This window comes from Corvus brachyrhynchos, unplaced genomic scaffold, assembly GCF_000691975.1.
Source record: "Corvus brachyrhynchos isolate BGI_N302 unplaced genomic scaffold, ASM69197v1 scaffold83, whole genome shotgun sequence".
NCBI lineage: Eukaryota > Metazoa > Chordata > Aves > Passeriformes > Corvidae > Corvus > Corvus brachyrhynchos.
In genome coordinates this window covers 8,975,499-8,992,875 of record NW_008238464.1, presented here as the reverse complement: position 1 = coordinate 8,992,875, position 17,377 = coordinate 8,975,499, and the positions used below count along the sequence as shown (strand labels likewise).

The 17,377-nt window shown below is 36.9% G+C and overlaps 1 protein-coding gene across 4 annotated transcripts in view; it reads left to right on the top strand.

Annotated features, from left to right (window-relative positions):
* The window catches only part of MYO16 (myosin XVI), a 371,250-nt gene that overhangs the window by 180,225 nt on the left and 173,648 nt on the right, over window positions 1-17,377 (top strand). For all 4 annotated transcript variants that reach the window (XM_017737061.1, XM_008635875.2, XM_017737062.1 and 1 more), the window contains exons 8-10: window positions 8,231-8,306; window positions 9,620-9,773; window positions 16,723-16,873. In XM_017737061.1, coding sequence (XP_017592550.1) covers window positions 8,231-8,306; window positions 9,620-9,773; window positions 16,723-16,873 — 381 coding nt within the window. The remainder of the gene's footprint in view (window positions 1-8,230; window positions 8,307-9,619; window positions 9,774-16,722; window positions 16,874-17,377) is intronic.

Here is a 17,377-nt window from a genome sequence, read left to right as displayed (position 1 = left end):
AGTGACCTGTAGTTTCTTTTTTTCTTTCCTTGTGTGCATTTTTTCCTTTAAGAGCTTGAAACAGAAAAAAAATCCACATCTGTTGTTGGAATATGTTTCAATGTAGAGGGATATATGAATTCACTGCTGGGAATGATACTTAATCTCATCAAGTTTGGGCATTGACATAGTAGTTCCTTTGAATGCAATTTCTGAACTTCTGCAACCGCACTCCACAAATGTTTTCAATGAGAAGAGCCTAAAGAAGGGGGTGCTTGTTTAGTGTTTCAGAAAGAATAGATTATAGTCACGCAGGGAATAAATATTTTCCCTGTTAAGTAGTTGGAATCTTTAATTTATGGTCAAAAAATCCTCTAGAGAATGCTTTATCCAGACATATCTGACCCTTTTTTCTTTAGTCTTTTTGTTCATGTTTGGCGTATGTGATTGTACTCAGGTAGAAGAGCCATATTTCCCTTCAGATCAAATTACACTCAGTTTCCTCAGAGAGACCACTTTGGGATTTCTGCTCGTGATATCTTTCTTTCACTCTCAATATATTCACAAAATTTCTATAAATTATTCAAATGCTAATTGTGGGGAGAGAACATAAGGCAAGAAAACCTAGATTCATGCAATACCAAATGATAAGAAATTAGTTTGAACTTCATATACAGAGTAGACACAATCTCAGCATAAAAAATTACTATAAAATTCTCAGTGTTTACCTGTATGTTTTTAAATCTGAGGTATGCACAGTCTACACTATATATTTGGTTATTTCAGGATCTCTCTGATCAATATAAATTTTATTTTCCTTAAAATTCCATTTATAGTGACTTCCATATATGAGAGGCAAGTATGAAAAAGAAGTCTAACAAGGCTTTTCAGGCACAAACTTTGAGAAGTGGCAGATTTATAAACTTCTCTGTAATATAAATACATAACTTGTAGGACCATAACTTATAAGCATCTTTAAATCACTAGATCACATTATATTTTCCCTGATTTATTTTATTTTTTTCTCTCTCATTTCCTGGTGGATTGAGAAATAGAAATGTAGGTTATCAGTCTTGAAGTAAAGACTGATGAAGTTTTTAAATCAGCTGCAGAAAAACATTTAAGTGACCTTTGTCACTTGCTTTAATAACTGAAAACAGCATTAGGCTTCCCTTTTTTTGCTTGAACTGTTCCAGAGGTTTAAAAGGCATACTCTTAGACCATATAGGTTAAACTTGCTGACTGCAGAAAGGTGGTGGTGACACTTGGGAAACTTGGGTTCCATTCCAGGCTCTGTGCACGAACAGACGCAGTATTTACGGTTCATTCCCCCCACACATAGCCTGTTTTGTCCCATTGCCTCCAGTCTGTTCCATTCTTATCCTTATTCTATTGCCTTATTGTCCAATTCATTTGCCTGGCTCCATGTTCTTTCCTTACATGTTTTAGCCGAATCCTGATTCCTTGCACAGTCAGCTTTCTGCCCCTCCTCCTCTCCCTGGTTCTCATCCAAGCTTTCATTTTTTTCTGCTTTGACTTCATGCCAGCCTTCCTGCCCTTCTGTCCCACTTGCTTACAGTCCCAATCTCCCTTGTTCAATCTCAGTGTTTTCATCCTCACATGTCACTTTCTTCTTTCATTTTTCTGATTAGTCTGTTTCTACCTACATCCTGGCTCCTTGCCACATTTCTCTTCTTCCCTTTCACTTCTTTTATTTCATGCTGTTAGTTCCAAATTCCAGCTTTTTATCTATGCCCTCTTCTATTACACACACTCCCCCCACCACCCCCATGCTTTCTACCCTGCTGCTAGTCTTATTCCCACAACCTACTTTTTCTAATCTGTTCCACTTTGCTTACCACAGGTGGTTATGGTCCCCTTTTTTCTGCACTCAAATAGAAAAAAAAATCTTCCTAATCTATATATTATTAAGAAGGGAGATCTGTAATGAGTTTCAGACATCATTTCCTGTGTTTAGAGCAGTACTGTGGATCAGATTTGCAATTGCAGAGGAAATGCTATTTAGCCTCTGAACACTGCTGCTCTTTTTTAGGACTTTACCTATGAAATTTTGTCTTAAAGGGACATACAGTTATCTAAGGCATACTATTATGTAATGGAGAACAAATACATGATCTTAAAAGCTGAGTTCATGGAAACTCTAATGTCTTAATAGTTACCTTACTCTCTGATGCTGGGAGTCTGTCTTGGAATTTGTTTTACTCCCCAGTAGTAAGGTTCCTAACCTACATTTTTCTTTTTTATGTCCTTGATGCTTGGTAAAGTGCCTATTATCACCCCATTTAATTAGTTAAATAGGCTCCAGTGTTATTCTGAGGAGTTGTATTGCTCCATGACTTATCTGATCTTATTTATTCGATCTATGGAATATATGGTTAGCGTTAAACTACAGCACTTCTATCACAGAAACTTGGTCATTATAATAATAACAGTACTAATAAGAATGGAAACTACTTCCTTGATTTTTATTATTTTTATTGCAAATCTTTTGAACATCCAACCATCCATGTATATTTAAATAGAGCAGCTGTTACTGGTTCTGCTAACATGTGGAGCTACAATGGACTGTACTAGCAAAAGGGGGCTCCTTGATTTATGCATTGTAATAAAAAAACCCTGTCTTATAAGCATTGGGTAGCTGATTTTTTCAAAGGTTTGAAATTTGGCTAAGTTTTGATGATTTTCCAAGCAGACAACAAAAAGAATATTCTCAACCTATGGAATTAATCTTCTACCTAATAAAATCTTCAAATCATACAAACACTGGAGCTCACAAGGACAAGTAAAATATTTTTCCACACCTGGCTACCAGAAGTAATTAATTTTTGGTTGCTTTATTTTTCTGTCTAATTAAAAAAAAAACCAACCCTAACTGAAAAATCATAAGCATTCACAGGCAGCAGTCCTAGAAAACTGCCTAACAAAAATCACACAATCAGGTAAATATGCACTTCTCAACCCATTAAGATAAATTTTAGCCATAGGAGCAATAGAAGACCGGTGCTTATGAGTACAGATATAGGTCATTTTACTCAGTGGTGAAGACTGCAGATTATAATGACGTAACCAGTGATATTTCTTGTATTCTGTCTAGAGGTTTTGTTGTGTTTAGTGAACATACACCTTAGATATTAAAATAATACTTGGTGATTTTACTGGATCTCACACAATAGTGTGAGATAGATGGTTAAAAATAATACTGATTTTGATCTAAGACTGTTGTTCCAGTAGTTTCTTATTGTATATCTTTGTCTCACTGTGGATGAGCACATGCTGGGGACCACATCCAGCAAAAATGAAGTGGTAACCTGAGAAGTGACAGCAGGTAGAACAAAATTGCAGGAAGAAGGTGGGGAGGGCTTAGGCAGAGAGAACTGAGGAATGGATTTGACGAAGTGCCTGGGAAATAAAAAATGGATAAGGAGGTTAGGAACCAAAAGGTTGATGGTGAACCAGGTTGCTTAAGAATGGTAGAATATGTCCAATGTTGAAACAGACAGAAAGGAGTGGAGAAGTAGAGAGAAATATTGGTGTTGACAGGGAAGAAAAGTGAAAGATGGAAGGAATTTACTGTTGGGGTTCATGCAAATCAGATAATGCATATTCATCGCTGTGCAAAACAGCACATGAGGACATTTGCATAAAACCTCCAGCTTTCTGAATTTACAACTTAAGCAGGTATGTCTCTGATGGTAAAGAAAGGAGAATAAATGATCTGAGTTAGTGTCTCTGGGACTGGGACTTGGATAATAAGAGCTGAAAGCTCAGGTAGAGCCAGCAGTTTATTCTTTGCAGGTGCTGGCACACACCTGATGTCTTGTACATGGCTTCAGAGGAAAATACCTGACCAGACAAGAGAGGAAGACATTTTTCAGGAATACTGGTTCTGCTCTCCAGCTAATTCATTATCAGTAAAAAATAGCATGGTTTGAGAGCAGTTTGGAGATGCCTTTGCAGCCTCAAGTGCATAGGGAGATTCTTGAGAAATCTCTGCCGTTCCTTCATGCCCCATATTTCCTACTCTGTCACTGCAGTTACTTATCTGTGGGAAGAGGCCTTGCAGTCTGGCTAACACTGTCTCTTGTCCCATTGCTTGGCAGCACAGAGAAGAACCTGGCTCCATCCTCTGACACGTTTCCTTCAGACACTGATAGACATTGATGTGGTCCCCTCTTAGTTGTCTGTTCTTCACACTGAACTGGACCAACTCCCTCAATCTATCCATGGAAGGGAGATGCTCCAGTCTCCCAATCATCCCCATTTCCCTCCACTAGACCCACTCTAGGAGCCCCATGTCTCTTTTGTACTGAGGATCTCAAAACTGGATGAAGGGGCAGATGCCTCCTCAGCAAGTTCACTGAGGACACAAAGCTGAGAGCAGTGGCTGATACCCCAGAGTGCTGTGCAGCCCTTCAGAAAGACCTCAACACTCAACACGGTGGAGAGATGGGCAGAGAATTGTCTGAAATTCAGCACCTGCACCTGGGGAGAAATAATCCCCTGCACCAGTGCAGGGTGGGGGCCAACCCACTGGAAAGCAGCTCTGTGGAGAAGGACCAGGAGTCCTGGTGGACAACAAGCAGCCATGAGCCATCAGTGTGTCCTTGTGGCCAGGAAGGCAAATGGTGTTCTGGGGTGCATTGCCTGCAGGTGACCCTGCCCTTCTACTCAGCCCTAGTGAAGTTGCATCTAGAGTGCTGCATCCAGTTACCCTTCTAGCTTTTTATTTTCAGTGTTGTACTCCATGTTTCATTAGGTTTAAAGAACTTTTCAACACCTCTCTGGACAACCTGTGCCAGAGTTTGGTTGCCATCACAGTGAAAAAATGTTATGTGATGTTCAGAAGAACCTTCAGTTTGTACCTGTTACCTCTTGACCCATCACTGGGCACCATTGAAGAGCTTGTCTCTGTAATCTTTATACCCTCCCCTCAGGTATTTACCTGCATGGATTAGATACCCCTGAACCTTTGTTTCTCCAGGTTGAAGAATTCCAGCTCTCACAGTTCTTCCTTATATGTGAGGTGCTCCAGCCTCTAAATCATTTAACGGCCTTTTGCTGGACTCTTTCCATGTCACTTTTGTATTGAGAAGTTCAGAAATGGACACAGCACTCCAGGTGTGACCTCACCAGTGCTGAGTAGTGAGGAAGGATCACCTTCCTTGACCTATGGGCAACACTCTTCCTAACTGCTGTTCAGGAAACCATTTGCTTTCTGTGCAGCCAAAGCACATTCCTTGCTCGTGTACGACAAGGTATTTACCAGAACCCCCAGATTCTTTTCTGCAAAGCTCCTTTCCATTTGGGCAGCCCCCAGCACGTACTGGTGCCTAAGGTTGTTCCTTTGCACTTGGTCATGTTGAGCTTCATGAGGTTCTTGTCTGCCCATGTCTCCAGCCTGTTGAAGTCCCTCAGGATGGCAGCACAGCCCTCTTGAATATCAGCCACTCCTCACATTTTAATGCCAGAGAATTTTGCCCTATCAACCAGATCATTAATTGGGATGTGAAACAGGACTGGAGTGATCCCTAGGGTACAGTGCTGGTTACTGGCCTCCACCTAGTCTGCTTGCCACTCATCATCAGCCCAGTCACTGGGCCATTTTTCAGTCCATCTGAGTGGTGGAATGGCCCACTGCCTGTTTCTCTTTGGCAAGCATCATGTCAGAGCAGGTTGTGAATGGATGTTCACAATGTAGCTTCACCAATATTTTTAAGACTTCCTCACTAGTATAAGGCACAGCCTAGAAGTAGTACAAAAATAGGTATCTTAAAATGTATTAGTGATGGCCAAAGTCACAGCCCAATGTGCCATAGGAACTGGAGCCTGAATGCTGTATGAGTGGGAATACATAAAGCATGGAGAGTCTATGAATTCCTTTGAAAATGAGGGCCAGGAGCTCCTGGCTTGGTGAGAAAAGAAGGAGCCAGGGGAATGTAAATGGTGGGACTTTCAGATTAAAGCATGAGACAGGAAAACATTCTTTGCAGAACCATTCTCGACAGTCAAAGGCTAAAGTATTCAGTAAGAGAAGTCAGAGAGAGGTAGAAAATTGCAATTTGAGCAGAATACCAGGAAAATAGAGACAGACATGCTTTATTAATATAGAAAAGGTAACAAATATTGTATTTTGGGAAGGAGGGTATTTAAAGGTAAGATCTAAAAGGAAAAAAATAAGGTCTAAGGTGTTTCCTAGTGTTCTGTCAAAAGGTACTGAATAAATAATTAAGAGTATAAAAGAAGCAGCAAGACAAATGGTATTTTATAAGCAGATATTTTAAATAACTGCCATTACTGTGGCATTTTCTTCACAGTGAGTCGTAACACTGTCTAATTTTTTTAATTTACATGAATTGTCAAAGACTACACTGGAAGAATAGGAGAATATATATATATATGTAGACATACTAATTTTATTCATAGGTTCTGCAGTAGTTCATTAGATATGATGTTATTTCTTGACATAGTCATATGTATGTTATTTGTAACGCTACAATTGAAATACCTTTGCTTAATGGTAATTTGCTGTAATTATTCTACAAATATTTCTACTGTTAGATATGGCAATTGTATTTTAAAACAGTCCTAAAACATTAGTGAATGAGGCAAATTCCAATGCAGAGAGTTGTGTATCCAAAAGCAGGTTATTGAAGTTGTCAGTGACCTGAATACCTTAGTTCTTGTGACATGCATCAAGAAGTCCCAGCAGGAGATATTTCATTGGCAGCAGGAAACATTGATATTGGAGCATGGGATTTCTTGTGCTATAAATCCAAACCTTTGGTAACCCAAAAAGCTGTGAATTTTTGCTAAACTAAAAATGCATTTAAAACCTCCTTTCTTTGATACAATTACTACCACTTTTCAGAGATTATGCAGTAGCTCTATAAATAAGCATGTTCCTTTTTTTTCTAATAAAAAAAGACGTACATATGTATATATTTCTACATGTGTCGCGAGTTCTCAGTGGAAAGCAGGTCTAATTGGATTTGGAAATAAAACTGTTATGGCTTCCCCACTTCTTGCAGTTTGCTAAATTTTCTGCTGTTACTGCAAGAAAAGAAAGCCAGCATTACAAATCTGAGGAGACCAAGATCTTTTTATTTTTACAGAAATTTGCAACAATATTTTCTTGGTTTTGTATGATTAGAAGCTTGGGGTTTTCTTTGCATTTAATGGATTCTTCATTATCATGTTTTTTTCTAGTAAGTTGCTTCCTGTGTACTGAATCCATATTGAATTTTTTTTTTTTATTGCAATGGTTTCTTTCCTGTTTGTTTATTTATTTATTACTTGGGTTTATGCCAAATTATCATCCTTTCTCTTAGCTGACTTCCAATTTAGGTCTCATTTGTCTCTAGGGCTGTTCTTCTACTCTGAAGAATCCTTTCTTTCCTTCACAGCTTTTTTTCCCCTGTGCTCATCCTGGCCTCTTCTGTTGCTTACACTTATATTATACATTCTATTTGCTTTAGCATGTATTCAAAAATGCATATAGTTCTCTCATTTAGTTGGGCTCTACATTCACATTCTAAAAGTAATTTTTGTTCCTTATGCAGCTTTTCACTCCTTTCTCACTAACCAGTTTATCAGGATAGACATTGCTACAGCCTTTGATGGGAAAGTATCTCTAGAGACTTTGGTACAGCCATAGAACAACTCACTAAAAACCGTTCCTTGCAGGAATTGAAAAATATGTTTTAGACTTTTTCATTATATGATACTCTACCCTCCCCTACTGTGCTATAATTGTTACCTTTAGTAGTAGATTAGATGATTTGGTAAACATAAGATAAATGTGCCTACTTCTACTACTGACAGAGAACAGATTTCCTTCTGTGATGATGGCTGTGAGTCAGACCCCTTTGACAGTGGTGGCACACAGTTGGATTATTCAGGCATGAAGAAAAATTTGTGATCTAAGTCTTAACAGGTGGTGATGGAGTGGAAGGTTTTTTCCTCTGTGAATTTATTTACACATGTATGAATGGAGGGAGGCTTTGGGGGTGGAGTTATGCTGAGGGTACCCTGAAATCATATGAGAATTTTATTTTACTCCACCACTTCTGATTTATAGAAATGTGTTTAGTAGTTGCAGAAGGTGGGGGTTGGGAGATACTGCCTGTGGATTATCATATGATTTCAGATAGTGCAGGAAGGAAGGAATAAACTGAATGACAGACACCTGTCCTACTTCCATTTCAAACACCTCTGGTTTTGCCCATTTTAGACCAATCTTGTGAAGCTGCTTTTGATGCACCAGGCAAATCCCAATCTTCTTAACTGCAACAATGAAAAGCCTTCAGGTAGGTGAAAATCCATGTACATAATGGCTATATTAGCTATTGTGACACTATTTTCTTCCCTTCCTGCTTTCTTAATTTATTTAGTGTGTAGAGTTATACACACATACATGTGTGTACATTCTTACATACGTTGCTGAAAACTGCTAGTCATGGTAACTCAGGATATCATATCAAATGACAGCATGGTCTTCCACTTGTTTCATTCCCTGTTTATTTTTAGCTATGTTTCTTACTTGAGAGTTCTTCTGTGCCTTGGTGGTAGCTGCCTTTACACATTTTTGGTGACTTCTCACTGAGTTTCTTTCTGTCTCAACTTATAGTACACTCAGTTGAAATTTCTACAGCTATTGTCTGAAAACAAATTCAACACCTAGTTTTGAAGTGTAACTGCCATTGTTTACCACAGAAGGCACCTTCTTAAACCAGATAGCAACAGGGAGCTGAGGCACTGGCTCTAAAGATAATAGAATTGCAGACTCTATTAGGTTGGAAGGAACTTCAGATCAACTGGCCTAACACAGAGATCAAAGCAGAGATAATTTCAGTAATGCTAGCTAGCAGTGTTGAAAAGAAGAAACACATGGCTGTTCAACCTTCTGTAGCTAGGATAAAATGAAGATGGAACTCAGTAATGTAGATAATAGGGACTCTCTGTCAGATTATGGATGAAACTTCCTTTGCATAATAAAAGAATATATACTATGCTTCAAGTGCTCTACTGCCTACAGTATATAGAAATACATTCACAGGGAACTTTGTGACACTTAACCTTAGAAGAGTTGTTTGATACATACCAGTTTTTATTTGTAGAAAAGGATGTGGATCAAACTCAGATAATCTAACAATACAGTTAGCTAACCACACTTAGTAGGTATTTACCACAGTTGAGTTAACTGTCTTTCTGGTCTGCAAACAGAACTGATTTCAACACTTCTTTATGTATAAGACATATATCTAGTTTGTAGAAACATAAAACATTTGAAAAGGATTTAAGTGCATGTTTTTATAGAAATAAAGTGTTGAAAAGGGTTGTATTGTTTTTCCTGAAGTCCTGTGAATTATTGAATACTTTGGTTCACTACACAGCAAGAATGGTTTTGAGGCTTTGCAGATGACAGCTTAAGTCTGTACTGAATTTACTTTGCCTTTGTTTTCCCAGTAATTTCAAGTATTATTTTATGATTAAAATCTGAGCAATTCCTTTCATGTTATCTAGCCACATGTTTAGTCTTAATCTGATCTAGAGATCTTAATTCAAAGGAGTTTTTCTGCACCATTTTCTTGTCTGATGTCTTGGTGTTTCAATGTCTTAGATGTTGCAGCTTCTGATTTTATTGAGGAAATGCTTCTGAAGGCTGAAATTGTTTGGGAGGAAAAAATGAAAGACCCTTTAGCTGTTTCTACTTTATCTCAAGAAGAGCCATATGAAGAGATCATCCATGATTTGCCCACAATTTCCAATAAACTGTAAGTAAGTGCTGGTGTTGTTATAGAGCAATCCACTGAAGCCAGATTATCATTTGAACCATATCTGTCAGTCTGTGAATCCTAGCTGTGTGTCCTTGGAGATATTCAAATCCCATCCGGATGTGGTCCTGGGTGACTGTCTTTAGGTGTCCCTGCCTGAGTGGGGTGATTGGACCAGGTGCCCTCTAGGAAGTCCCTTCCACCCCCAGCCATTCTATGATTCTGTGTGATTTGATGGGTCAAGTAACTATTTCCTTTTGGAAATCTCCTGAATCATCTTTTGCATTTTTATCTCTCATATCTTTTTGTCAGTCTTAGTTTTATAATTATAGATTATGAATAATAAAATATATTGTTGTAATTGTCATTAAAAATTATCTGGGTTTGCCTTAGCAGAATTATTAGAGGTTAATACCGTAGACTCAAGCATCCTTTTGTTAAGCTATATATAGTATATAGTGTAAGTATTGTATAAATAAAACTACCATTGCCTATGAAAGAGGCAAGGACTAAGTCCTGAAAAAGAAAAATCAGATATGTGATTGCAGATGAAATTAAACTGGTCAGAATTATATTTACAAATTTATATTTAGATTTGTGCTGCTTAAAATTCAAGTGGAATCAAGTAGCATTTAGCAGTGTGGACTTAAAACTCAGTATTGAAGAGTCAGTTTGTGTCTTAAATTTTAAAATTTGATACTTTTGTATTTCCTTCTGAGTCTTAAAATAAGACTGCCATGGGTATGTGAAAAGAGATGGAAAATAGGTATGAAGAACTATTGGCTGTTTTATGGTAGTACATGACATACTGATATTTCAAATTCTTATTTCCAGGTACCATGATCCAGGGAATTAAAAGCTACAAATAATGTTTTTATGCAATGTGCAGTTGCTGTATATTTGAAGTATGTATTTGTTGGTTGCATAAGCTTGCAAAACACTGACATTCATTTTTCTGTAGTAATCACCAAAGAGTGTGTGAGGAAAACAAGAAATAAAACCTCTTATAAAGAGACAGATAAGATATATATGCTTTCATTTCATAATAGTTATAATTTATGGTTGGCAGAATGTGTTTAGATACATTAAAATTTGGAAGAGGTGAGCAACTGTCATGAAATGATCAATCTGTTAAATTGAGAATTCCATGGGATATATTTATATTTTGTAAAGATTGCATATTTCATGGATGGCAAACACAGTGTGTTGTTTCTGCTTCATGGTGTGTAGTCATTAATATATGTGGCTGGGTATATGATACTAATGCTTACGAAATTACTAATTTTTCATGCTTGTTAATTAATTCCTTATGAAATAAGTCCTCTAGTCTAACCCACTGTTTCAGTAATTTAAATCATACTCCTGAAGTTTATGTGGCCTTCAACTGTCTTTTAAATGAAAAAGTTTAATTTTGGGGCATGAAACTAAGCCTTTAGATTCTCAAAGGTAAGTAAAAATTTAATTTTTAATTATATATATGTTGTAATACCAGAAGTAGAAGGTAGGTCACTCCTGTAGCTATGTAATGATGCCTAGAAAAAGTTATTCATAAAAATTTTAGAGACTTTAAAAACTTTTTCATTATTCTTGCATGTAGATGATGCATTTCCATGGGTTTTATATTCTGGGAGTCTGTACTGTGGTGCACATATTGTACTGCATACTGCTTTTAGTGCTAACACCCATTAACCTTTGGAAGACATGACTTGAACAAACTTGAAGTGGTCTGAAAATATTTTTTCTCTACTCTTTTCTTCCTGTAATACATAGATTATGATAGCTAATTTTTGAGAGTTTTCTATATAGTGACCCTTTATATGACAATAGCACAGACCTGCCATGCATAAAAACCTTCACTGGAAGGTTTGGAAAAGCAAAGTCCACTGAATGGAAAAACAAAGAAAATTGATTTATGTGTGGAATTGTGATGAGTTTAGCTTCTATTGGCAACTGTATCCCAGTGTGGGACTGCATCTAGTTTGTGGTGCCTGCGTGAGAACACAGCCCCAGGTGAAACCAGAGCCCTGTTCAGCTCTGTGCACTGACTTTGGCAGTGGTCCTTTGCACATAGCCAGGGGGCCGTTATTAGGATGCAGTAAGCTTGAAGTAATGCCACTTTGGCACGTTCTTGAGACTTTTGGCAGTCTTAGGTTTAGAGACTTCATCAGCCAGAGCTTTGTACTAGCTCTCTATCGGGTCTGCTATCAGTGCAGGAGAGTATCAGCTGGCCAGCCAGCTATTCTGAGATGGGAGCACTCTTGGAAGGCAAAAGTATTGGTGTATTTTGCCCATGCATGTCTAAGGTATCACTACGGATAATGGAAAGTTGTTGGTGAACCATACCACACAGAGTTCCATGTTACTCAGAAATCCTCTAATCTTAATTTATAGTGACTGAGGGTCAGGTGTCATCGCAAAGCTAGTTGTCTCAGCTCTTGTTATGTTTATAATTGTGAAACCCAAAACCTCGCAGAGAGTTATTATTCCAAATGATAGTAGACATAGTCTGAGAATATAGTGAATTATCCTCCAGAGTGGCTCCATGCTTCCTGTTAGAGAGGCAGCCTAGATGACTGGTTTCAACAATTTTTTTCCAATGGCTAATATTGAAAACAAAGAGTTTAATTCTTCATGTTCTGTTAAAAGAGTCTTCAGAGAGATGTGTAATATGCTAGGCTGGAGATAAATATCTGTGTTGTTCTTGTGTACCAAACCAATTTTTTAGCGCTAAAGAGTGGTGCACAATAATAATCCACGCGTACCCTTGCTTTATTCTTTATTGCATACATTCTTCATCAATTCTCCTGATGTAAGAAAGTATGTTTAATCTGAGGTGGTAAGTTTTACGGTAGTTCCTAGTAACTCTATGTTGTGGCCATATTGCTTTGTGGCCATTTCTCAGAAGAAAACAGTATTCAAAAGCAGACTCAAAAATGATGAACACACAATTATAAATAGTATGTGTTCTGTCAGCAAACCTAATTTTGCTGGTTCAAATTTAAATTACAGCATTGATTTCTGGAAGAACACTGTGAAGAGGTGAATTGAAAGTCAGCCTCTACTCAGGTACAGGAAACAAAATTTAGCAGTCAGTATATTTGAAATGTGCTGTTACCAAGCAAACCTGGTTTCCTTCATTGGACTCAGATCAGTGAGATGTGGGTGGCACCGGGCAGAGTTGCAGTTACTTCTCTCTGTCACTCCTCTTGTCTTGTTCTTTTCTTGTGCTTTACACAGGCCCTCCACAAGCTGCAGCACCTTTGAGGCCATACCTGCTCCAGCATAGTTCCTTGGTCATAATTGACCAAGTAAATTAGCTAAAGGACAGAATTTTAAGTAGGTCATGAAGCTACTTGAAGATTGACCATTGCAGCAAACCTAGGGTCTATGCTGGAGAGTTTTGCCAGTTTTAATTCTAATGGTACAATCCGAACAAAATTTGTTACTCCACTGGCAAAAATACCAGCACAGAATATATTGACATAGCTTACAGTTCAGAATATTAAATTTGCCATATCTGTTTAAAAGTGACTTTAGGCTCATGCAATGGCTGCAGTGATCACCACTGTACTTCTACTTCAGTACATGTGCCTGTAGAACTTTCCTTGGTGAAACAGACCTTTAATACATGGACAGTGCAGTCATCTAGATAGTGATAAATACTCCAAAATTAAGAACTTACTTACAAAGTAATGCTAACAATCACATTGTATATTTTCTGATACGTTTAAGTAAATCTTAATTATAGTGATGGATGTGTTTCAAAATCAGCACAAGAATATGAAATAAAAAAGAAATAGATGTGTTCAAGACAAAAAAACAGAAAAGAGATTCAATTTTTCTTACATTGCGTTTCCATGTAACCATTTATGTAGCACTTTCCTTTCAATTATTCTAGTGTTTTCAAACACTCTTCTAATGTTTATTCTGAAGTATCTTTTATGTAACTTTAAAATTCTTTTTAGCCTGAAATTTCAGAGATTATGCACTTTACAGGTGTCAACTGGCTTAGAAATTGTTTGAATCATGTCAGAATTGCCTGCAGAAGGATTACAGAAATTTTCTCCAACAAAAGCTATAAGCTCAAAGGGCCCATGAAAATATTATTGCAGATTCTGCCTTGATACAATTCTCTCTATCAAATTAGAAGGTGCTCAAGTGCTTCCAATATTGATGATAAAATTTCCAATAATTTGATTGTCAACTCTCAGTTTTTCATATGATTTCTTTTTTATCTCTTTTTTAATGACATGGTAGAGGATGACAACTTACAGAAAACCATCTCAATTTATCTAAAAAAAAAAGTCCAATAAAAATACGCAATACTTCAAATTAATTCCCTATATAAAGGCTTCTTTGAATATAAATAAAATCAGTGTTCCTCCACATAACATTCAATATTTTTCCCAGTCACATAGGCAGGTAGAAAGTCCTACCACACTCAAATAAAATTACCCTAGATAACACTTCTTCCTGTCTACTATGCAGCATTATTTTGGCATAAGTCTCCCTTTGTGGTTAATTATCTATTAATTACCCATTAATTATCCATTAATTTTCATAAAAGACAGTTCATGCTAATCTACTTGCCTACATTTACATAAAATCTTCCCTTGCACTGTCCTGTAGCTGAGCTTTCAGAGGCATTGCTTGACTTAATCTTGTGACAAATAGAAATACTTTTCTAAAAAGCCAGTGTTTTCTGGAAACATTTTATTTTGGTTTATTTTTCATAGTGTCTTCTTGAACCTGAGTCAGACTGAACTTTTTGGATTAATTTTAAAACATTTTTTCTTTCACAGAATCATTCACCTTTTTGTTGTAATATGAATTATATGTCATCATTTCCATCACATGATGTCCTATTAATATCTCATAAATGCTCGTAATTTATAGGCTATTCTTGTGTACATCAGTACATGAAATGTGCCTGTTAAATTATGTTACTATTGTCCTCTTCAGTTCAAAATGCATCTGTTGAAACAGTAGGCACCCATTTTCCCCTACACTTTGCTGTGATTTACAACCACCTCTCTTTTGTGACACCTGAAAGGTTTATTTGGTTGCGAGGAGTTTATAGCTGAATTTTAAGAAGTATTTCTAATGTGTGTTGTGTAGTTACCACAAAAGGGGTAAGATTAAATGGGTAAGGTTCAACTTCACAGCAAAAAAATCCTGGATCTTCACCATTTAAATGAAACATCACATGAATATTGAGAAAGATATAGGTGATAGTGCTTTGGTTTTTAATACTTGAATTTGGCTTATGCTTTTCTTTAAATCTTTATTCTATTTGTCTGTGATTAAAGAAGTTAATTAAGAAGACGTTAAGATTAAAGTCGTTTTGGACAGTAGCAAAAGGCTACTCAGAAAGAAAATTTCATATTTAATTATGTTTTGTTCAATTCTGAATCTGGGTAAAATGTGAATTAATATTAGTCATATGCTTGTGTCCCAGGTGTTTAATTTCTTCTACAATCTAATCACTGATATCTTGTATTCTAATTGCCAAGTTCTGTTCTTCAGTTCAAACAAAAAAAAAGGGGGGGCGGATCTTTTGTCCATGTGACATTTGGTAAATTTATCACCAAATAATCTAAGGTGAATCAAAGCAATAAATAGAAATTTTTATTTTCACCAATGTTCTTATAGATGTTTTACATTTAAATGTCTGAAGCAAAACATCTTGAGGCAAAAAAAAAAAAATATTTCATTATAAAATGTTTAAATTAATTCTTTCAATATTTGCAGACTGACAGTTTCCTCAAAAGAAAAGTTTTGTTCATCTGTCTTTTATTCAATGGGAAACTACTTTGTCTTTTTTTCCCATGAATTCTGCCTAGAAGGTGCTTTATCCTTTGTTTCTAAAATTATGTGTGTGTTTCAGTTCTGTTTCCAAGAGCAGTTCTTATCCTGAGTTGCTATGACTGTTAGCTATAAGTATTCATTTGAGCTAACTGTGTGTATAATCATGGCTTTTTTAATAATCCGTGATTAAACACAAGTAACAGAGTAAGTATGAAACTAAATTTGGGCTTTATTCCATATTTGAATTAACTATTCCTACATTCCCATATTGAGTCCATATTTCCTTTCAAAGAAATTATGTACACATTTTGGCAAGGAGCTGATGTAAACTCCATGAGTTTGTCTCATTTGCACTGTCAGAATCCAGATGATTATTTTTTAAGATGTTTGTGTTCTCAACTCCTGTGGCTGATTCCTTGCTAATTCCTTGGATGTACAACTCTGAAAAATCATCCAAGAGTGTGGCATTGTTGTTTTCCAGAAGTGTCATATTGTCTGAACAGTCAATAGGGAAGACAACTCCATGTGTATAAGAATTGGTTTAACTTTTATGTGGATGAAGAGTATTGCATATTGTTGGAGTAATTTCAGGAGTCTGATATTTGCTTGTTTGATTTTTTGTTTGTTTATTTTTACCTTATCACAAATTCACAGCAGCTTCTGGTCATAAAATGTATCTTGAATATTGCCTGATTAAAAGTAAGCTAAAAAAGTGATGGAATTTAATTTTAGTAACTGCAATGGCACAATCTGTTTTGTTTTGTTAAAACATACTAAAACTCAAAATAGTATTGTGTAGTTTAACTGTGCTTTTTAAATTCAGTTGCAAAATTGGTTATTGATTTGCCAGCCTGGTGCTGTCAAAAGCAGACTCATGCATATTCTCTTTGGCTTGCTCAATTCTGCTTCAGAAAAGACATGCATAAAGGTGAATTTTAAATCAAAGTATGTTGCTCTGTGTCTTTGGGAACAGGCTGGCCTACGTCAACAGTTTATTTCTCACCAATTTCTTTTTAGTACTTGGACCAGGAGCTTGTGTTTCAGCCCTGAGTTGTGTCTCAGTTCTGTGCTTGTGCCGTCCACATTTGATTGTCTGTCATCTTCAGTAGGAGTCTAATTGCTTTATTGATTCTCTTTGTAGCAATCCGCTGGCTTTACCGATTGCCAAGCAGGACAGTTTGCTGGAGAAAGATACCATGTTCAAAGATGCAGCTAAAGGCTTATGTAAGCAGCAATCTCAAGACAGTTCATCTGAAAATGTCACTGTGAACAACACAACCAAACTTGAGCAGGTAATGGCAGTGTCTTGAAATTTTTGTGAGTGCTTAGGTCTGGAGGTTGTAAACTTAACGAAGCTGAAGACCACAGTATTTTTTCCCTCACCATACAGCAATACCATTTGCACTGTGGAGCCTTGTCACCTTGATCACTCCCTGCAATCTGTCTGGCCTGCAGGGTTTCCTCTGCAAATTGAACAGCTGCTTCTTCCCAGCTACTGGTAGCAGGTCAGGGGCTGTGGGGGAGGCTCAGAGCTCCTCAATCTATATTCATGGTTCACAACGGGAGGGACAACTGTTGGCACTGCCCAGAGCATCTCAAACTTCGGGTTACAAAAGAAACACAACCTGGGAGACTGAAAAAACAAAAATAATGCATAAGGGATATCAGTTGCAAAGTTAGTGACTGTAATTCAAAGCTAGGAATTGCCAGATTTACCGCTGCAGTGTTAACTCCTTTTCTTGTGATAATGTATTAGATTACCAGCACTGATTATATGGATACCCTTTACAGTTTTC